A 24,246-nucleotide genomic window follows, 5' to 3' on the forward strand; every position below is an offset into this window, starting at 1 on the left:
GTTCTCTGATGAAAGTAAATTTTACATTTCCTTTGGAAATCAAGGTCCCAGAGTCTGGAGGAAGAGAGGAGAGGCACAGAATCCACGTTGCTTGAAGTCCAGTGTAAAGTTTCCACAGTCAGTGATGGTTTGGGGTGCCATGTCATCTGCTGGTGTTGGTCCACTGTGTTTTCTGAGGTCCAAGGTCAACACAGCCGTCTACCAGGAAGTTTTAGAGCACTTCATGCTTCCTGCTGCTGACCAACTTTATGGAGATGCAGATTTCATTTTCCAACAGGACTTGGCACCTCCACACAGTACCAAAGCTACCAGTACCTAGTTTAAGGACCATGGCATCCCTGTTCTTAATTGGCCAGCAAACTGGCCTGACCTTAACCCTATAGAAAATCTATGGGGTATTGTGAAGAGGAAGATGCGATACGCCAGACCCAACAATGCAGAAGAGCTGAAGGCCACTATCAGAGCAACCTAGGCTCTCATAACACCTGAGCAGTGCCACAGACTGATCGACTCCATGCCACGCCGCATTGCTGTAATTCAGTAATTAGAAAACCACAAAACTAGTAATTCAGGCAAAAGGAGCCCCAACTAAGTATTGAGTGCTGTACATGCTCATACTTTTCAGTTGGCCAACATTTCTAAAAATCCTTTTTTGTATTGGTCTTAATATTCTGATTTTGGGATTTTCATTAGTTGTCAGTTTTAACCATCACAATTAAATGAAATAAACATTTGAAATATCTCAGTCTGTGTGTAATGAATTAATATAATATCCAAGTTTCACTTTTTGAATGGAATTACTGAAATAAATCAACTTTTTGATGATATTCTAATTTTATGACCAGCACCTGTATACTACAATGAGGGCAAACCTCTAATACATCATGCCATGTATGCAACACCTTTTACAATGCCATTTGTGTCCTATGAAAAGCCACATGCATTTTATCCACATCACAGGCTCATAACTGAGCGCAGCTATCCCAACCATTCTTAGTCAAAGTACTGCTTTGAAACTGTTTGGTTATTATGTTAAAACTGCTATGAAAAAAAAATGTATAGTATATTATATAGCATCTACAGCAAAGTATTCTAATGGCCTAGGTTTTTATTTGTAGAGAAAATGACACAATCTTGATGAAAATGGCGCAGTCTATTTGTAGTTTTCAGTCAATTCAAGCTGTACAATGAAGAAAAAACTGTCATTGTACCTCTCTGGTCAACCACTGCCTCAGTCGGTTAGTTTATTTGTGTTATTGAGTGACTCTGGTGTTTTTAACCAATAACACACATCACGCAATAACACAAATCAACAAAACCACCAAAGTAAAACAATAACACAAACAAACTGATTGACCAAGGCAACTCCCATGTTCTGCAAGGTAAAATTACTATTTTTGTCAATAGAGTCTGCTGGCTTTGACGCGAGTGATCTAGTGGCTTTTTTCGGGTTTCGGCTTACTCTTTCAAAGAAAGATCTCTCTCTATAAGGATCCTTTCCATAATGTTGTCAGACACTTCTAACAAGTCAGTGGCAAAAACAAGCACTTTAGCGGACGTACTTTGACAGGGCGCAAATGCCCTCAAGGATAACATTGTTACCTATTTTGATTCTGCCAACTGAAGCTCGCTCGGTCAATACTAGACCAATTTCAAAAAAGGCTGTCCCAATTAGTCACACAGACACAAAAACATGGAAAATAGGGAGAAGGTTGACAAATACCGTAGTTACCATTTAAGAGGCCTGGTAAAAAACAAATACAAAAATGTGTCGAAAATATCTCTAAGTTTGGTTGAGGTGTCCGTTATTCTATTCAAAGTGGCTGACTTCCGGTTGGGTTTAGGGTGTAACTCTCAAAAAACAGCTTCCTGTTTAATTGCAAATAATTACTCACCAAGGCAAGAGCATTTGACAAGAACTTTGAAATGGATGTGGTCAACCTGCTATGACAAGCATAAATGCCTCACTATGGACATTTTTGTCCGCTCAGGCATAAGAAATACATTTTAAAACTTCTCCTTTCCAAATGCCAGTAAGTGGCGTTATCACATGACATGCATGTCTATAAGACGTGTACTTGCGAATTTTGGGACATATCTGACCTTGTCTAGTCGATTAACATCAATTCAACGGCACGCCATGGTCACACTGTTTAATCAATCAAAAAAAGCTTCGCAATTTAACATCGCAAGGCTCTTAAGATGGGGCTGCCCACGTTTGAAGTCATTTGGGTTAAAGCTCTAGGAGGAGTTCGTTAAAGTACGGAGGGTCTGGAGGGTGAAATTTCGTAAATAATTCAAAATGACCGACTTCCCTTTGGGTTTAGGGTATGACCCCAAGAGGGTTTTTTTTCTGTCTAGAGATGATACATCGGCCCCCCACATTTCGTAGCTACGTACGGCGGGGGCTGCTTCTTTGAAATTTTAAAGGGGGCACTATTGAGCCATTTTTCCACAACCACACCCCCAAACCATAGCAGATACAAAACAACTGTTTTGACAAGCGTGCAAAGTCTCGTGAGGGTTTGACTATCCCTGGCAATGTGACTGCTAAAAAGGCTTTAGGGGGCGCTTTAGAGCCAACGTGCAACCCTGTCTTAAAAATTACATCAAATCGAAACATTTTTGTGGCATTTTGAATGCCTCAAATATCTGTTTAAATAATTGAAAATGACGCAGGAAGCGCAAAATGCCTCACTTCCTGCTAAGCAAAATCTCATGAAAAAAGCAGAAATGTGGTCTTTGTAATAAAAGCAATAATCCCACCACATCTCATAAAGATCAAAGAAACTTTGTCCAAAACCTGTTGTTTGTTTAGGGGCACTATTGAGCCCCCTGGCCATGCCTAGGCCCAATCACTACAGAACATTGCAATTTCCACCAGTTCTGATGTGTGTGTAAACTTTCATGACCTTGCCATTATCCTAAGGCCTTGAAAAATGTGTTTCCAAGGGAGAATAATAATAATCCCAGCAAAAACAATAGGTTCCTTGCACTTTCGTGCTCGGGCCCTAATTAGGTTTTCACCCTCCTCTCCACTTTCACATCTGCAAAAGCAACTGACCGGAATATCCTCCTGTTTGTTATTAAACAGACCATTTTAACCTGTTATCTTAACGGCCAGCACCATGATAACAGATGGGATAGGGATCAATTTTCTGTGTAATGCATGGCCAACAGCTTCTGAACATGTCAACCAACAAATCTTCAGTGACTCCTTGTCTGGTATGTAGGCTATAGTTTATACCATGGTGTGTTTATGCAGGGGTGTGCGGGTTAGACTGTGTTCAGATTAAAAAAAACAAAAACATCAACATCAGTTGAAAGAGGACACGTTCACAGATAGGGGTTCAAATACGGAGGTCTCTGGAAAAACAAATGCAGTCCACTGTGACAACTTTCCAGAGTTATAAAATCCTGTCTAATAGCATTATGAATCATTGTGCAATGACATCTGATCTTTCAAACTCACAATTCTACTAGTCAAACTGGGCTTCCTGGATCATATGTTATCAACTCATCAGTAGGCTACCTGAAATAAAAGGCACCCAACACGCAGTCGCTTGCATTTTGAAATGATTTTTTTTTACCACAGGGCTATTTTCAGTATGAATGCCCGGTTAAGAAGGCTAGAGCCTAATGCAGCATACATGGAGCAGATGTAAGGTGTGCCCTGGACAGGTTGCTAGTCTATGATAGGGATAAACGCTTGTCGACTCAATCTTTCAGTCATCCATTTCACATGCTCCTAGCAGAACAGATGCACTTCTATTTGCATAACGACTTGTATATCACTCACGCTATGCACGCATCTCACTGCGTCCACCGGCATGCCTTCTTCCCATTGTGCATCCTGGTGGCATCTGTACCCCAGGTAAGCTACACACACGCACCCGACCATCCACGTGATGTCAAAGAAAACGTGATTCATCAGACCAGGACACCTTCTTCCACTGGTCCGTGGTCCAGTTCCAGATACTCACGTGCCAATTGGTGGCGCTTTCGGCAGTGCTTCTAATACATCAACTTTGAGGACAAAACGTTCGCTTTCTGCCTAATCTATCCCACCCACTGACAGGTGTCAGAGTAACGAGATAATCAGTGTTATTCACTTCACCTGTCAGGCGTCATAATGTTAGGGCTGATCGGTGTACACCTACACTCACAGATGTAAGTCCAGCAGTGTGGTTAGCTCTTCCACCATGTATGAAACTGCCTTAAATTAAGAGAGAAAAATATATACAACAACATAAAAAAAACAATAATAAACCCTAATATGACTTGGGTAATACCATACTACCATTCAACCCTAGAATGAGTGCTTGTGGGAGAGAATAACCAAGGCGACAGCCAAACAAACACATGCGTACATTAATGAACACAACAACAAAGACAAAACGTCACACACCAACAACTATACAAAGCTGTGTGTAGGAAACAAAGGGGGGGATTAAAAAACAAGTCTATGGCTAAGCCTATAATTTGGACAGGAGTAGAATTTTACAAATGGGTTTCACAGACACAGAGATATTTAACACTAGAACCGCCAACGGGTCAAATTTACCTGCGGCTGGTTTTTGATTGTATGTATCTTTGTTTGAATGTATTATTCAAGTCCCCCAGTCCCCGACTTTTCCTAAAAGTGTGTTATGTAGCACCCCCTATTGTTAAAAAATTGTCAAGATAAAGCCAGATTTAAAAAATGGCCATTTATACCTATAAGCGACTGCGGGTAAAATTTACCCCTATAGAGAATTGAGTAATTTTAGCGCTGTTCATGTCGCGTGTTTACATAAACATTCTATGTTGCCATTGGCAACGCCTTTTCCACTACAGGCATTACACTTGCTCCGCTGAGCAAGTGTAATGCCTGTGAGTGAAGGAGAGTCTGACGGTGGGGGCTGAGCGATGTGTCCTAGGTTGATTATGCATCTGACGGGTCATTATCTGACAGCGATCCACTTGTATGAAGTAAACATGCATAAAAGCTGCTGCTTATAGCTTTTGTGTAGGCTACGTGATCATCAAAACTAATGCTGCAGTAGCCTAGTTTTTCACTGTGATAGAGGTGTGTTCTGCGGTCCCTTCAAGAGAGCGTGCTGCTCCTTCGTGTGCCTTTTGGCTATAACTTTTCCAATGCTATGTATTTTTTAGTAAAAGTGATCACTATACATTTTTCCATAGGGTAAAAATCTATTATAAATTTTGAATTGATAATTGTTTCTTTCGAATAAATAGCCTACTTTTATTTGGACTTTCTTTATTGACTTCAAACTATCCGATGGAGTCTGAAAAAACAAGCAGAACAGTAAGAACTAGCCGACATTATGAGGCTATCATACAACAGTCGTTTTTGTAAATTGTATGCTGCATTTAAATTCAAGCTGTGTTTAGAATATAACTAAGCTATAACAACTATAACAGCGGCCAGTGGATGACATCAAAAGAGCCGCCGCGTGTGAACGGGCCCTTCGCAAGTAATACCTTGCCATAGTTGCAGCACCGGAGAAAAACTATTTTACACATCCACCTGAAATGTCACCACAAAATACAAAATGATTAAGATATCCAGATTATTAGACTAGGTGCTGTTCCCTTTTAATTAAATATTATTATTAATTATTTTATAGTCACTGCTACTGTCATTTCTACATGCTCCAAAAAAACATAACATTTGCAAGCCGTTTTGTTTCATGACTGCATGCTTCACAGACCTCAGTTTACTCACAGTCATTTCACCGCTGAAAAAAAAAAAAAAATCAGTAGGTAGGGCATTAGGCCTTCACAGTCATTTAAATAACGGTTGTATCCTGAAGCCTAGAGTCTTAGAAGAGATGATGCTGCCACACAGCACATTTAAACTCTTCCACCTACACACATAGTCTGCTCACAAGCAGGGTGGAGCATCCTTTAGTGACAAACAACAAGTTCACCTACTATACACAAATCTCAAATGTTCACCTCCTTATTAAAAACACAAAAACTGGTAAGTGTAGCCCACACACACAAGTTCTCACTACCTTCCTCATACTCTCACATACTCAGTCCACTGTATCAGCACACAGAGCACTCTATTTTGGTGTATTTACAGCTAATGTACTCACAAATTAGCTTTAGTTAGTTTAGTTTTCTACTCTTATCTGAATGTAATTTGGACTTTAACCAAGGCCATTGTTAGCAGTTTAAAGATGTACACAAGTAAACACTTGTTTTGGGCAAAACTAAAAAATTTCAACACACACAATCAACACAAGTGACACATTTTCCTATGTCAGTGGTGTCTCAGGCCCCTAGCCATACCCATTGGGTACTAGGGATGTCACGAGAACCAATTCTTGGATACCAAGTCGATACCAAAATTCTGAAAACATGACGGTACTCTTTTCCAACACGTGAACTCGGGCAAGAAGTGAAGCTGCAGTGACAGCTCCACCTCAACTTGTCAAAAAGAAAGGGAGTAACGTTAATAATAAATTTGCAAAATAACAGTAGGTAAACTGTGCCGTCGAACTTTTCAGACTGAAGGAGGAAAAACTTTCAGCTTAGCAAAGCACCTCAGACTGACATCAAGATTGAGTGAGTTTCAATTCATGTTACATAAACAACGTATCCAATTGGAATTTCACTGGTATTGGTATCAACTACTAAATTTCTGGTATCGTGACATCCCTATTAGGTACCATCTTCTGCTAATGCTGAGCAAAAATAATCCTGTATCCTGTCAAACATACGATGTATTAGATCAAGTCAATATCTCCAATCCTTATTCCCTATAATGCCCCACAGCAAATCCAAGCCAATTTTGGCAGGAGACTATTCATAATGTTTTTATGTGCACAACATTTTTAAAGTAGGTCCATCAAGAAGTACTGCACAGGATTTAGGTGAAAAGAACCTCAATATTGCTAAGCTTTATTTAGGATTTATCCATATTTAATATTATTGCTACTGCCTGTGGTCTGACACAGTTCCATCTACACGTCACTGGACTGTGCGTACTAACCTGTGCTATACCTCAGTTCACATAGTGATATAATAAGTAATGACAGATTTAAGGTTAAGCTTAGTTTCCTTCACTCCTTGCCAAGGCACAGCAAGGTGTGCATGTGTGTCCAGAAGCTAATTTTCTTCCACAGTCTTTAATGTTCTTAAACATAACATCTTGCTCCATTCCTAGTAACAGGAGTAGACTACTCTCCTCCACACATCGACAGTTATGAGAGCGGCACGTAGGCCCATGAGCAGTCTGAGATTATCTGTAATCTGTCATCGGGAGACTGGGAAGACTCACAGAGGAGGACTGACACTGTAATCCTAACTAAGCACCCGATACACAACATAGGCAACACACACAGTCAAGAGCATTCTCATATCTCTGAGGATGAGTCTACAGTTCTGTCTATCCAGCTCTGCTTACATGCAAACTCGTTATAAAAAAGACAGAGAGAGTACAAGTGCATATTTAAAAACGATATTGGTGGCTTGTCTCACAGGAAGGGTCAATAAAAACAGATTTTGTGATATAATAAAAGTTATAAAAGTAACTGAAATAGGAGAAAAAGGACAAATCTTAATAGGGGTCTATTAAGATCTGCAACTGCACTGCAAATTTTTCGTCGATGCACAAAATTCCTAAATCAGAATTCGGAGAGCTAACCATCTAAATAGCTGATTTCTCATACATGGGGTCTCATAAGGTAGCACAATTTTAGCCCACACACTAATCTGATGTCAGACAGGTATGGGGGGGGGGGGTTTGTATTCTACCTTCTTACAAGCACTTCTGAAAACGCATACTGGCAGCTGAAGAAGCAACATATCTTAGCCAGCACAGTCATCCTTATTTTACAACATAAAACTTGATGCTACAGTTACAAAGTTAGAAAGCACAACCCAAATTATGTTAAAGGGAATTGAAAATATGGTTAAAGGACCTTCTGTCACTCTCAAAGTAAAAAAGGGCTCCGCGTTCACACACACAAGAAACGTTTGATTTTCGCTGCTCTTAAAACAACACCTGTCACGAAGCTGTCATTTTAAGAATGAGGAGAGGAAGCTAACCCAGCATTGAGTTTACCATGAAAATCATTAATGTTAGAAGTGCATTAATATTAATGATCATGAAATTTTAGTAGTTGCAGTCATAATTCAGCAGGGCGATTCACCAAATATAGGGGGAACACGTCTTTGTAATGTGAACATCAACATAATCGATTTTTGACATTTGTGAATCGAAAAAATGTCCTTTCATAGCTAAGCATATTTACAGTATAAACTTTGTCAGTTAAGTATGAGGGCATAAAAGAAAATTATCGTGATTGTGATTTTAGGTCATATCATCCAGCCCTATGTCCAACCCTACTCAACAGGAAACAATGTCCCGATTTATCTGATTATTAATAGGGGTGCAACAACTAATCGACGTAGTCGACAAAACTCGATTATTAAATTCGTTGCCAACAAATTTAATAATTCGTTGATGATGTCATCGGGCTGTAACGACACCGTCAGCTTAACTGACTAAAGTGATGTGAACAGTAAAGTTACTAAAACAACATCAGCGCTGCAGTAACACCTTCACCACCTAAAACCTCCAGAGTATGGCAGCACTTCACTCAGCCAAAAAGGTTTTTAACTGCAGCGTCTGCAAAGTTGAGCTTTCCTGGAAAAAACGGAGGATCTGAAGAGGAGGCATGTAACGTTGCTCTGTGGATGATGACTCGTCTCGGTAAGCTAGGTAGCGAACTAGCTTCCCATTAAAGCCGTGTTACTTCACGCTATGAGCTGTAACGTTTTCTATACAGTTTGCTTTGGACAATTTAATTGATTTTTAATGGCGCTGAGAGTAGCACATTTATGATACACAACGGCCGCATTCACATTCCAGATGCGCCCTGACTTTACAATCATAAACGATGCATCATGGCGACGTTCCCAGCTGGAGAACGTGTTGCTGCTGAGTGCGAAAGATTAGACAACACGGGACAATTTCATACTTTCTAAAGAAGAGAAAACTGTTCTCCTGTCAATGCGTGAGGCGGCGGCTAATCCGCCCCAAACTCCCTTAAAAAAAATCTGAGTTCTGTAAATTGTTGAGTTAGGGGAAAATATATAAACGTTGTGAAACACTGTCTACTATAAAATCGTTAATTAATTATAACAATTATTGACCCCCCTGTAAATTCGGCTAACGTATGCAAGACGTTATTCCTTTCTTTGCATGTGGTGTCAGTTTGTCCCGGTGTGTTGCAGTACTGGCGTGTAAACTGCTCAGTCACTAAACAGCAGATCAGCTGCTGAGATCAGGACTTGATTTCAAAGGAACTTTCTGTTGCTGCAGCAGAAACATTCATTAAAAGATGCATTTTTGAAAACAGTATTTATTTTATCCTTGTGACTCTTAATTAGCACATGCCTAAAAAAGTCAATTATTCGTTTCAATAATCAATAGATTAATCGACTATCAAAATAGTCGTTACTTGCAGCCCTAGACATTAACGATTAATTGCATTTGCAATAATATCTAAATAATAATATAATAAAATAATAATTATGGGGATTGATGGAGCAGTGGCTAAGACACTTGCCTTTGGTGTGAGAGACCCGGGTTCGAATCCACTGTGAGACACCATTGTGTCCCTGAGCAAGACACTTAACCTCGTTGCTCCAGAGGCGCGCAACCTCTGACATATATAGAATTGTAAGTCGCTTTGGATAAAAGCGTCAGCTAAATGAATAAATGTAATGTAATTTCACGAGATCATAAAACGAGATTTTCTAATCGCAAAGGCTGCAATTACAAAACGGTCACATGACACGCGGTAAACTAATGGCAGTGGTGTGGGAGGTGAAATCGTCAGGCCATCCGACACTTTGGCGGACAGAGAAAATGCACAACAGAATGACACATGTAGTACGGTTAGCGCATTGTGGCGATCGGCGCACGCGATGTGTCACACACACAGACAGTCACCAGTCAGCTCAGGGAATATCTGTGACGGCATTTCAAACCAACCTCACTAGTCCAAAAGAGGACCAGTCTGTCCTGAGTTACAGCCTTGTTACAGCCAGTGGGCTGCTTCTCAGCAGCATGGACGAGGAGCTCCGGTGTTGTCGGAGAATCACTAAGCTTGTCTATTAAGACGCGAGAGGTGTCGCTTGGTTTTATTTTCGTTGGACAACTTCTGTATTAAAACTCAATCGCAGTATTTTTTTGTTTGCTTGCTGGGATCCAGAAAATTAGGTTTTTGTTGAGAGATGGACTCTTGTGGAGATTTGAACTGAAAAAAGGACTCATTACTCGGTGGTTGAAATGTGGTTTTTGTGTTGAGTGCTTACTGTATAACACACTGTGGTGAACTTTGTGTTTCTTGTCATCTGTAGGTAGGCCTACTTAATCTTATATTATTTTAATGCCAAGACTTGACAAATTATATTTCTCTGAAATTATTATAATTTGATACTTCTTCTCCACCATTGCTCATAATAATTCACGCATCACCTAATTTCGTCATAACATATAGGCCTGGCTCACAGTAAAGAACAGTATGTTTAATCTATCTAATATTGTGTTGGTCATACTATACAATGATTTATGGTTCGTCTGTTTTAAATAATACAGAAGATAAAGAGCTTTAAAAATAACTGCATATTAAATCACAATTGCAATATTGGTAAAAATAATTTGAAAAGATCGCAATGAGATTGTTTTCCAAAATCATTCAGCCCTAACCGTCATCCATCTCCAGTCTGGAATTTTTCAAACCTGTCCATAAGGCTGGGCATATAATGTACCATTTGAGCCCATTTCTCACCCGAGCGACACGACTTTTAGAGTCAAGCCGAATTTCAGCTTTGTCAGGCATCGTTTGCAGTGCAGTGTACAGGGGCAAGCTAGGACAGATTAACTTCTTGACAGAAATTTTGGTCAGCCATGGTCACACTCTCGCAGAGTTGAAGCAGAGCCACAAGTTCATTCCCCATGATCAGTGCTCTTCTTTTCTCACCACAAAAGAAACAGAGCGTCTGAAAGTGCCATGGTGACAGAACGCCAGCTAACAATCAAAACGTAGCAAGCCTACCACCAATTCTCTCTGCAAAATGGACCAACCACGCCTTTTAACAGCCATCTTGTTAGCATTAGCAAACAAAGTTCTACCTGCCTCTGAGCTCTCAAACAAAACTATATTGACAATTGTCAATAGCCAGAATGGTCCACAGGTGCCAAATGGACTTTTTCTTTTCTTTTTCAGACCTTGAAGTGTAAACACAAATTGTGAGCTTTGGCTTTCTATCACAGAGGATTTACTTGCAAGTAAGAGTTGGAATTAAACAACAACATTTCTAAAATTGTACATTGTGTGCCCAACTTCAAGCTCCAATGATAAACCCTGTTCTATATTTTCACATTACCCAGGCCTCTTAGGCATCCAGGCCTCCTAAGATTTGAGAGTGGGCTGTGTGTATGAGTGTAAACATGTTCACTAGACCACTGGTACCTCTTTGTACAATGGATGGAAAGGAGAGAGGGAGCGAGATAAGAGTAAGCAATAATGGGGACAAATAAGGAAGCATCCTGTTCGCTATTTTTGCACAACTTCCTGTCACAGCCTTCAGAATTTGAGAAATACTATAACAGGGTGGAAACACATAGCTGTATGAGTGTGTATGTGTGCGTGCATGCGCTTATAAGTGCACATACACAACTAGAAAGAGTAAGGAGAAGTAAGATTTTAACAGTTGACAAAATGAGTGTGTGAACAATAAATGAACACCCAGGAGGTCAGAGCACTTTGAACAAAAAATTAATATGTTGCGTCATATTTTCATAACTTTTCATTGAAGAACAGACAAACTCTGCTAAAAAAAGGGGGGCCACATTTCTCTAACTTTGCAAGAAAGTGCCAGAAATACACCAACAAAAGGTGGCAGTTTATTTTAAGGATAATACATAAAAGTAAATAAAACAAGTGAAACACCACTATCTGAACTAGCCTGTTTATTCATTCAAACTGAACTTTACACCTAGTGAAGGGCTTTCGACAAACATCTGGGCAGGTGAAACCAAATGTGGTAAATAAGCAATAGCTCCAGGGCAATCCAACACACAAGTAGCACAAATATAGAAAGCGGCACCATCTGACAAGGACGGGGGAGAATTGAGACACTGACAGTATAAGTTGGCTGTTGACTGACTTAACTCTTCTCTTTACCCGCTCTTCAACAATCATTCATTGTTCCTGCCACTGTTCAATGTCATTTCGATGTAGGACATAACATAAAAAAGAGGGTTGGACAGCATCTATTTTTTCCATAACTTACTGACATTTCTCCAGGGTAATGCGGTATGATGGTTTTTGTGTTAAAGGAAAAAAAATAAAAGCTGGTCTGCTGGTGACATAAGTCACTGTAGCATCTACGACACTGTCAAGCCTACAATGTTTAATATGCAATTAGCCTACTTAGTGCTGCACCACATGTGTTTTTCATTTTACATTCTACTGAGACAGGTTGCTCCGATCGATCGAGAGGGGTCCAACTGCAGACCTCCACTGTCAGGCCAGTCAGTTTTTACGTCCCCACAGGACGTAACGTGATGCATTCTCGGTTGTTTCACTACTCTACACATCGCAACAGCGGTAGGTGACTGGTTAGCATTATCCAAAACATTGAGGAAAGTCTGAATGCATTGCTCTTGGTATATGTTCGCCGTCAATAACTACCGCTGTCAATATTGTACATCTAAATCACACAAATTACAGAATGTTACACGTTTGTAAGTTAGGTTATTTGTCGTTCTACATAGGTAACGTTCAGCTACGCCAACGGTGGCTAGCGTTAGCTCCTGAAGTAGCAGGATTAGCTTTTTTTCCTTTGGATAACGTAAGCATAGACTGTATGTAGCTACAGTGTGTTCGTTTTTGTAAAGCATTTTGCAAGGGCATAGGTTTGCATTTGTCTTAACATGTTGACGCTCTGGTTAGTTATTTGTCCAAAAAAAGATAAAATAAAAATCTGTATCATTTGGACCGTTCGGTGTAGCTTTTCACACTTAACGTTAGTGTGCAAAGACTTTGCTGGCAATATGAATTGAGCTTAGTTGAAATGAAGTTTATGTACTACGACAGTGTTTCCCATCCCTTTCCTGGAGAAAGTTACCCCCTGTCCTGCATGATTTACTCTCTCCCTGCTTCAACACAGCTGATTGAAGCAGCTTCAGGATTCATAACGAGTTGATAGTTTGAATCAGCTGTTTTGGAGCAGTGAGATGTTTAACATACACGGTTATTTTAACAGTTATCCACATAGATATTTTGATATAACATGCCAAGACCTATGCATTCAGACTTTTTAAAAATGTTTTGGATCATGCAAATCAGTCACTGCTGCCAACTCCTTTTCTAACTGTGTAATCTGTGTGTGTACAGTGAATAAAGTAAAAGTATTATTACAGTAGGCTAATGTGTCCATTCATTTTTAAAAAGTGGATATTTACAAAATTATCGATACAGGTATACATGTTGTATTGCATGTGTTCATTTTTACGGATTGTAGAGTTTGATAGTTGACATAGTCCAGCAGGGTTCTAGTTACGGTCTGAGCTCATAATCATGCATCTGTGGGGGTCAGTAATTCATTTACCAATAACCATTATTTTTAATCACAAATGTACATTATATTAATAAGATACAAACACAAACACGTTTTCCAAACGAACTATGCTGCGCACCGCACGAATGTCATTACGACATGATTAATAATTAATATGATACCATAAAGAGCGGGTTTGCGTCTCTCCTTGAGCAATAGTCTTTCTTGGTTTGTTTCAGGCTTTTAAAACTTAAACTTTGTTGCAGTATCACACACATATGGGGCAAGTAGTGGGCTGCTGTGTGTCAGAGAAAGTGTTGACCACGTAATGAGCAATGAAGTCTCTGTCCCGGGTTCTAGTATTTATTAAACCCCGCCGGTAATGTCCGTTATACTACAGACTCCCACGCAGCTCAAATTGTAGTCCAGTTTCCACCGTTTTTCCTATTAAATTCAGCTGATAGCAGTAAAATGCCATAGTATATTACTCTTCAATGGTAAATTATGAATGAGAAGTGTGTGTGTGTGTTTTCTTTTAAGATGACTGGAAGAGAGACTAAGTTACACTCTTAATCAACGACGACGTTTTTCTCTGAATGGATGTGACTAGCTGTATGGACGGAGTTAACGTCATATTTTGAAAGAATAAATAAATAGTGCCTGTAAAAAAGATACTGTTACTAGTTGAATGATTGAAGCGATATACATTAGGCTTTGTTGCTACATTGGCACATTAAGTATAATAGGCTCAAATCAATATGCTATATTTAAGGAATTAGCATGCTAGTTTCCCGTTACAATGTTGACCAAATAATTAAATATAAATCGATGACAAAAACCCTGCCCCTATGTCGACGTGATTAAACTTTATAATTTTTGAATGCGTTTCCTGTCAAATCGCACGCTTTTATTTTGTAGTTTTTGCGTGTAACAGTTCCACTTCGTTGTCGGTCAATGCAAAAAAAATGCCCGGTCTGGTTCTCCGTCTGCATTACTTTCTTCTTTCACTAAATCGTCTGCTACTGCGGAGTAGACCATCTGCTTCATGTTTACACTGGCACGCGCATGCCCAGTGAAGGCTACCTGAACGGCCACTAGATGTGTGTTTTCAGTCGTTTTAATACGGGCGGAGATCAACTCTGATACGCAGCTAAAATGCTGCTGTGGACGAGAGAAGATCGTTTTCGTTAAAAACGTAGCAGTGTGGATGTCAATCCTCCCGTTTTCCCTGAGAGTCTCCTGTATTTTTCCATTCTCACCCAGAATCCTCCCGTTAAATGTTTCCCCGTAAATCTCCCGTATTTTAAACCTTTATGAAAATCAAATAAAAACCTTTTGGCCGTATTTAAAGTGTTTGCTACTCTCTCCTCTGGTAAAGTCGGTGGCAGTAGGATATGTAGACTGTGCTTTGTGCACAAGGATTAAAAAATGAAAATAACCCACTAAAATTATATAAGGCCTATAGCCTACTAAACCATATGAAATTATAAAATTATTAGAATGAATATAGTAGCCTAACTGTAATATTAACAATATACACTAACTGTATAATATGAAGTTTACATTGTAGCCTACATTTATTTATTTAAATTTTCCTTATTTTCAAATCTCACTGAAGGCAGTTTTGACTCCTCTCTGTAGCCCTTCTCCCTCTATTTGCTCCTCTCTCTTCCCCCTAAATCCCTAAGAACCTGCCTGAGCTTTCCAGAACATAAAGCAGCTACTTCAGTTTATCATCGACTCATGATGCCTGTGCTCCTTTATCTCCTAAATATTTTGGCTACAGCCTTTTTTGTTGCAGTTTTTATGGTTGTAGTAAATTTATAAAGATGCTGTTTGTTCTGTTTTTGAAGTTTATTCCACAGTAAAGCTATATTTGTTAAGCTATAAGATGTTCACAGTAACCAGGCAAAGGCCGCTATGGTTTAAGTCTCTAAGACAGATTGAGCGGAATTTGTTGCCCATGTTTCCTGGCAATAAAATAAACAGTTGTCATGATACTTTATCATCTGTTAACTTTTACACTTAATACATTGTTTTTAGGACCAATTAAATAAATACACAGTATTACAGATTAGGCTAATGGACAGATCTTTTTTATAAAATAAATAAACTGCAGTATGGCAGTGTTTCCCACAGATTAAAAGTATAACTTTAGTGGGGACTGGATTATAATTGCACATTATTTTTAAAATATTTGAAAGAATACATTTCCTTATTTCTAGTAAGTTATTTCTTATCTCACCATTTTATACTTTACTTACCTTATTTAAGGGTTTCCTCACAAACTGCTCACCTTGTTTTTCCCTTTAGACACACGACACACACACACACCCACCCACACACACACCCACCCACCCCTATACCTGTCTCTCTCTCCCTGTATCTGCTCTCTAGATTTTCTTCCTCAGCAGTGTGTTTTATGAGGTCATCCAGAAAATAACTTGCGTTTTGGATTTTTTCATCTGCGATTCCATTTTTACAGCAGCAGATGAGTCGCTGGTGGTGGAGGCTTGTTGTTAATTATTTAGCCAATCGAAACAATCAAGACCAACGTGGTGCCGAATGATATCTTTACCTGATCCCGTCCTGTAAAATATCCACCATGTCTGCGTCTTCTAACATAATACCAGTCTCTCTCTCTCTCCGTTTCTCTGACAAAAAAGCCTATACTTTGGCAGCCTGGGTGGTCCGCACAAGTAAAGTCTGTCTAGGGAAACACGTCTTATTTTGGTCTTACAGCTCTTGCAAATTTCAAGCGTTGTGTCTTCTTCACTCAATGTTAACAACCTTCACTCTGACGACAGGTCGCGTGTGTGGCTGTGACAGTAGTCGGTTACTGTCTGTGCCACTGTGCACATGATATGAAACATCATGCAGCGCACAATGCGTGGAAATCATAGATTGTAACCGGCACAGAATCGGATATATGACGATGATTGGCCCTGGTCACCGGCCAGTGCACATTTAGCTAAAAATCAGTCAATTACGGTCACCAGCCGATCATTTGGTGCATCTCTATAAGGGTGAACACTCTACCGGTGGACAAATTTCTACCAATGCATTAGGGCTGGGCGGTATATCATGTATACCGATATAATTTCTCTCTCCCTCTCGCCGTGCAGCCCCGCCCCTCCCTCTGCACGCAGCCGTCTACTCACAATCTCTCAAAAACATGGAGGGAGACACAGTGCTGGTCGACACTGTTAAAGTCCTGGCTTGTACAAAGAGGGCCGCCCAGGTTAGGCGACACACTGTAGCATTTATCAGAGAAACACAGTGATTATACGTTACAAGTCGCGACACTGTGGATATTTTACAAGAACGGACCAGGTAAAGAAACAGTGAACACACCAATCAGATGTTATTCGTTAGCTACCACGTTGGTTTTGTTTTGATAGGCTATGTCGTCAACACGCCTCTCCTCAACATGCAGCTCAGCTGCTGCTGTGAAGGGAATCTCCGGAGGAAAAGTCCAGAAGACAAGTTCTGTTTGTTTTTCGGTGACTATATAGCCTAGCCTACTACTGATGGAGAAAGTCACGAAGCGGACATACAGGGAGAGAGAGATAGTAAAGCCCCTTTTCTACTGCAAGGTACCAGCTCGACTCGCCTCGACTCTACTCACCTTCTTTTGGTTTTCCATTGTGTAGAAGTTGTACTTGTACCTGCTACCAGGAACTTTTTTCGTATCACCTCCGTCTTATCTGTCTTTACTTACTGAGTAATATTGAAACGTTTTAACTTAAATCAAGAGACAGCTGTGTGTGCGTCCCTGGTGTGTGTGTCGCATTGAATATTACGTCGCAGCAGTTGTGTGTGGCGTCGCTATGACGACCAGCTAGATTGAGGGGTACTATCTCTGGTTACTATCTGCAATGGAAAACGGAGGACGGCCAAACCGAGTCGAGGCGAGTTGAGCTGGTCCTGGTAATGGAAAAATGGCATAAGAAGCGGGGAACGCTGACGTGTTTGCAGCGGAGACGTTATGTCTGTGTGTGGGAAGAGAACTGAAGGAGGCAAATTCAATAAGTGAGTGATACTTAAGATGTAGACTGAAGTATAATTAAAACTGTGAAATAACAAACAAGCTAAGTTACTAAAAGTAGTAAAAACATGCTCCTAAAAATGCAACCCCCTCCCCAGCCCGCTTAGCAGAAAATACCGATATATATTTTATACCGGAATTCTGCCTAACAGTACCGGGGGACATGACTTTTTGTCCATATCGCCCAGACCTACAATGCATGCTATATACTGCATATCGCACAAACCTAGGCTAATGTGACTCTTTAGCAGTCTGAGGAAAATTAAAGTGGGTATTTTCTTACAGTCTTGTTACAAAGAAATTCCCTGCTTGTGTTAACGGGGGTGGAGGGATAATCGCTAGAAGCATGGAGACTTTGTTGCTTGAAGCAACATGCTAGGACCACCACCATTACATGGACCCACTGACTAACCATCTGTGAGATGTCTCAAAACTATACAGTCATCAGGTAATTGACGTATTATAATCAGAAGACAAAAGGCGCAAATTCAGCTGTGAAGTCGGAGTCTGAGATTTAAAAAAAAACAAAACACATCTGAATCAAACAACCACCCAGGTAAAGGTGAGCTTCCTGTGGTATTTCAGTGGTGCAGTAACTGCATTCCTCTGTCTGCCTGCCCCAACAAACTGGTAGACAGCTCAGCTTTCAAAACCAGTCAGAACAGGCTTCAGAGCAAACCAAACAGTCATCAGCTGAGCTAACAGCTGTCCATTTTTGATATGCAAAGTGCAGTAAGGACAGAGCCAGCATAGACCACTATGTATGTTAATCATTCTGCTCATCCATGGCAGATTATTCCAACAAGTGTCTTTATTCCATCTACTTACTGGTGGTCTGGGCAGGATTTTGGTCCAACGTGAGAGTAAATGACAACTGCTATAAGCTAGGTATTTAAAATTGCAAAATTGAAGCATCTAAGAATGAAGTCTTTGCATGTTAATGTATGATACATCTCAACAAGGTAACAACCTATAGGGTAAATACACATTGAATAACAATGGCAGAAAGGCTTTCTGTGCTGCTCACATCTCATCAGTTACGTCACGCCAGGAGTTTTTTTTTAGTTTTGACAGCAAAACAACACATGACATTAAATCACTGACTTGGGTTGTGACACTCTTGAAAGTTTGAGCCATAGAGAGAAGTGCAGAAGATGTTTCCTTCTCAGAGTGATTCAACATTTTTTGTCTTCCTTTTCTGCATTTCTCTTTTCTGGCTTATTTCCCACTCTCTTATGCTTTCTGTCAAACACTCTTCTCTCCATGTGTCTATCGCTGTCTCTGCTAGTGATCAACTGATTAATCCGTCTACCACTAGTCTCTGTGTCCCCCAGTACTTGGTCACTGATGGCTCACTTTGCTTTCCCTTGCTCTCTAAAATACTCCCGTTCACTCTGAGCCAAGAGACCCCTGCCACTAGCAGTCAGTCCATTAAGCACTCCAGTTTCACGCTGGCACTCAGTCATCCTATTCTTCAGCTCACAGTATGCTCTTCTTCACCTGAGATGTAGAGAACAGGAAACTGTGTGTGCCTAGGTATGTGTGTGTGTTGGGGGAATAAACCAGACAAGCATAAAAAGAAAGAGGGCAAAAAAGACCCACTGTGCACCAAAACAAATTTTTAACTACTTTACTTTGTGACTAAAGAGTCATGACCTGTCTGGCCTAATTCACAGTATTATCTTAAATTAAACTTTTGCTGAGGTGGTTCCCCCAGGAAGTAGGTGCACCGCTGCACAACTGCAAACGCAAGAACACTATTTCATGCTTGAAGGAGAGTGCACTTGTCTTTGCTATTTATCAGACCTTTAATGATAAACATGTTAACGTGGATTAAACACTTAAACCCAGGTTCACTGGCGACGACTTGGGCACAACCCCAGATACAACGCTGCATGCAAGTCTGCCACATAATTTAATTGAGTGATTTTGGTTGCTTTCATTGTGACTGATAGTGCTCGAGTGTATTGTGGTTTTCCTCAGAAGCTAGAACACAAATGCATTACTTTGGTTAAGGGGTGGGACATATAATCAATACGGCAATAAGTTCTGTATCAAGACACTACAACTGGGAATCTCTGGGAATTTGATTTCGATTCAGGGTGCTACAATCCAATTACAAAACCATTCTTTATGCATCTAAATATTTTCTTCCATACATTTTCTTATTGTAAGTACACATTCACAATCCTATAATCATTAATGCCATAAAAAAAGTTCTACAATACTGTCTCAAAATCAAACACATGGTACTGAAATGATGATATGAAATGCCAGTTACATAAATAACCAATCAGGCTCTGAGAGAAATTCAGGTATGTACCAGAGGCCGCTGAAGAAAATGCTCAAGTTACACAACTCATTCCAAATATTCATTATTGGTCTCCTTGATAATTAATATTTCATATCCGTGCTCAAAAAAAAATAGTCTACTTTTACTTGAGAGAAGTCATACCTTCCACCAACAGATAACCTGCCAAACGCAACAAGATGTTCCAGTGCCAGAATCTGTGATCTACAATTCACCTTGTATCCCAAACAACTGTCCAAGGCAGTGATCCCTGGCTAATCCACACAACGCCTGACTGCTGGGTTGAGCCAGCCTGTTTATGTCAACAACCTTCATTGATGCTGATCCCTTCTGTCTCTCAGGGCCTGAAGAACACAGATAGCGTTTCAGAGAGCACAGCTAAAATTACATGCTTTTGGCTCAAAGCTAAATATCATGCTCAGCTAAAGAGGTACCTGTAAGCACAGCAAGTCACGTTAAACATTCCTGTGTGTGTGAACTGAGACACACAGACTCACGCTCAGGTTTACAGACAGTTACACACGGCAGGGGAGCATTACACTGATACAATATGTTCCAACAACATAGTGTATTAAAAAATTACAAAATTATCAATCCCGTCTTAGAATCATCCAAAAACTGTGACAGTGTCTAGAAAAACATATGATGAATAAAAAACCCGATAACATTCATTCACTCCCAGGTGACACAATGGAGACACAATTCCACAAGGATGATTTTGGGCTGGAATTCCAAATATGAAGCTGACTGGAGACTACACCCACGTCATTAAGTCGTACATATCACATCACGTTTTTATCACTGGTATGTCTGAGAAGAGGCAAAAGCGGAGAGCATTGGAGACATGGATAAGTTAATGCAGCAGACAAGATAGTTGAGAGAGACAATGTCACGCTGTAGATCAAGTACGCCACACATTATTCTACACCCCCTAACCTCTGTCTGAACCCTTGACTGCGGTATAATAAATATTCTGCCAGAAAGGGTTCAAATTAGGGCTGGACAATAAAACAATAACTTTCACAATATATATATATTTTTTCAATAAAATAACAAATGTTGAATAAATATTCAATAAATGTTTGATTTTATTCACTTAAATCATACACAAATTAGGACTTAATTTTTTTATTTTAAAAAAGGACTGAAAAAGGTTTTCACTTAATTTTACTCACTGCTTTACTCACTTTACTTTGTTGACAAAGATTTATCATAATTGTTCTGAATGTTCTACCTCAGATCTGTGAAGTGATCCACTGTTTGGCATCAAGTGTTGACCATAAAGAAGAGTTTCAGGTTTCTTCAACGATAAAAATAACGATTTGATAGTTATTGTGATAATTATCAATATCGAAAGATATGTAACTTTTTATTGTGTTAACATTTTTGGCCATATCGTCCAGCCCTAGTTCAAATTTCAGAGTTAGTGGCATGCTTAATTCAAGGTCATGCCTCATTCTAAGGTGGGCAGTCTCGCCGCACACACAGACATGTACTCATAATATACTTACTTTATTTTCATCTATTTTTCTGTTTGTGTTTCCAAAGGCTGAAAAAGCGCAAAAGCATACATTTACAGTATGGACTGCTTTTCACTACTCAACTGACTGTATGCTAGTGTAGACTGTGACTGTCCCAATGTGCCAGTTCTTGTCACCAAAACCATGCCTTTAAGAAAGACAGAGTTTGACTACAACAACCTACTACTATTGTTGGCATACACGCACTTGGTCTCATACCCATGTGGTATTATTTACATGAAAAAGTTCTTGACAAAAAGCCTGAACAAACTCTGTGTGTGTGTGTGTGTGTAGGAACTGTTTACTCGGTGACCAGATGTGTTTTCTGTGCATCCTCTATGGATACTGTTTGCGTGTGCAATATCGGTTTTCACCTGTTGCTAGAGATAGCTAAGGGGTTAAGTTACGCGAGAGGTTTTTTTTCATGGCTGATGACAAGCATTACTAATGATGACTTTGTACAGCTCTGCTCCCATCAAGACACCAGACTGAATCACCACACATGCTTGGTAGACACCAGGTGACATTGCATTTAAGTCACCTTGAAAGAATTCAATGTGCCAATGCCACACCTTACCACAGAAAGTTAGGTCATTCATTTGACACAATTCTAGTAACATGGTTTCGTTTTATATAGTGTTTGAAATACATAGTCTTCTCTGTAAAAAAAATATAACTTAGGATATGTGGTTGTGAAATGGATGGGTCTCTATAGTTAGTCAAATGTTAAAAAATAATAAAACCTCTGACTCTGAATAGTAGTAGCGGTAATAGTCCTCTTTTTTACCTTTATTTATTCAGCTTTGTTGTCCTTGTTCTTAGCTGTTATGTCTGTTATTTCTGTGTAAGTACACGGACAGCAATGGAAAAATGGAGTAAAATTCCTTGTATGTGTACACATACTTGGCCAATAACGCTGATCCTTATTGATGTGCTGCAATTTCTCAGCACTGCATAACTTGCACAGTGCAAGTCTTCAAAGTTGGAGGGGCCAGCTACTTCCTCATTTGCTGACTTACTTTGACCTGAGTCGTGAATCTTGCAGGGTAACATTTCAAGCTGTATTGACAGCTGGTGCACAGCTTTAGGGACTCAAACTAATTACTGGTATGGTATGGTATTTGTTTCTTTGTAGCTTCACTTGAAACATGAGGGGGGGAAAAATCAATGGAGTTGGGTGCAACACTTTTGAGATCAGAAAAGTGCAACAAGTTAAACCTGTGGGATACTCACAAATTTCTTCTTCCCATCTCCATCCTCATAGTTCTTCTTTGATTTCTTGTCCTTCTTGGGACCAGCTGCAGCTGAGGCAGAATTGCCCGATTGGGGATCCATATTTATAAATTAATCCGTTACCTTGAATTGGGGAGTCAAAATAAACCCGTGCGGCAGTGATCTCACTGCACTTAAACAGAAAAAAGGAAAAAAATAAATGATTCCTCCGACGATGTTTCTCAACTTCTAAAAATGCAACTGTTGATTCCCTTGGGCCTAGCCTATTCTCCTGGCTAACTACCCACAATTAGCACAATGTTGCTAATGATTTGGTAGAAAGCCAACTAAATTACACCAAACGAACCCCTTGCTAAATCGCCTGTCTCTTTCACAGAAGGAGGGAAATTCAAAGCACAACACCAAGTCCTCGGGATGAAAAGTCCGTAAACACCCTGTTGAGTTTATAAAATACAAATAAGAACTTTCTCCCACCAGTATCCACGTGTAACACCAAGCAACGCTTTAACAATGTTAATTTTAAGTCCCGAAAGTATGCGGTACTAACTGTGCTAACGTTAGCTTTAGCAAGGCTAGCTTGTCTTGCTACAGTAGGTAGTCTCCGTGGGAAAAAAACTCCGCTCTTCCTACTTCCACAAGTGGTTTCAGCGACTACAATACGGGCGACGAGTTGGTGTTACGGATGACTTGGCCCGACGGTGTCTCCCAAATTAGTTTCCATAACTGCTACAACTTTAGTTAACTTTTTAACTTAACCCCTAAATGACAGCAAGGAAGCGCTACGTTTTTAGCTCTACGGCAGTCTTCCTGTTCTTCTGACAGTCCGGTCAGAGCTGGTTGGGGAGGAGCTTACGCTCAGCAACTACACCTGAGAGGATTTAACTGACAGCTCTGGCATGAGCTGTGTGTCCAGGGATCAACTGCTCCGTCAAAGAGTTACAGAGCTCCCCGGTAAAATGAGGACTAGTCTAACTGCTGACTAATGCTGTAGAACAATGTCCACAGTACCACTGCAGCGTTTCCATGACCTCAGTTTACACACAGGGTATGACGTAACAATGTATTGTGTCATAGGTGTGTCATAAAATCTACAAAAAAGAGAAGAAAAAATAGTCAGCTTGTAGGCTTACCAAGGCTACTGGTAGGTTTCAGCGCTATGCAGTTATCAAGTGAACAACTTACAGACGTATGAGTTTAAAAGCAACTTCTGGCATCCTACACCTGCACACTAAAGTTTTACCAAAAGTTCATAGGCTACTGGATGTAGGAAGACAGGTTTCCCGAGGGCATTGTGAAGATTAGTCTTTTGAAGGCCTATTAGGCTATCTATTATTTCAAGAATTTCATATAGCATAAAATACAAAGGCTATTCTCTCCACAGCTCTTTTTTTTGTTTCTCTGCGAACAATATAACTTTGCCACATTACAAAATCTTCTCTATGTGACCCTAATGTGTGTCTAGATGTAGCTAAGACATTTCAGACAACAGACAATTCACCTTATCTCATATATCTAGAAAGGAATTCGGTTGGTGTAGCTTAAGA

General features: G+C 40.0%; 1 protein-coding gene across 4 annotated transcripts in view; it reads right to left on the reverse strand.

The window, feature by feature from the left end:
- LOC123957468 (protein diaphanous homolog 1-like) overlaps positions 1-23,715 on the reverse strand; it is a 131,477-nt gene extending 107,762 nt beyond the window's left edge. For all 4 annotated transcript variants that reach the window (XR_006821798.1, XR_006821799.1, XM_046030288.1 and 1 more), the window contains exon 1: positions 22,703-23,715. Coding sequence is in view for 2 of the 4 variants with exons in the window: in XM_046030288.1 (XP_045886244.1) it covers positions 22,703-22,804 (102 nt within the window). In the remaining 2 variants the exon portion in view is untranslated. The remainder of the gene's footprint in view (positions 1-22,702) is intronic.
- Positions 23,716-24,246: the final 531 nt, after the last annotated feature.

Source organism: Micropterus dolomieu, linkage group LG19, assembly GCF_021292245.1.
Source record: "Micropterus dolomieu isolate WLL.071019.BEF.003 ecotype Adirondacks linkage group LG19, ASM2129224v1, whole genome shotgun sequence".
Taxonomy (NCBI): Eukaryota; Metazoa; Chordata; class Actinopteri; order Centrarchiformes; family Centrarchidae; genus Micropterus; species Micropterus dolomieu.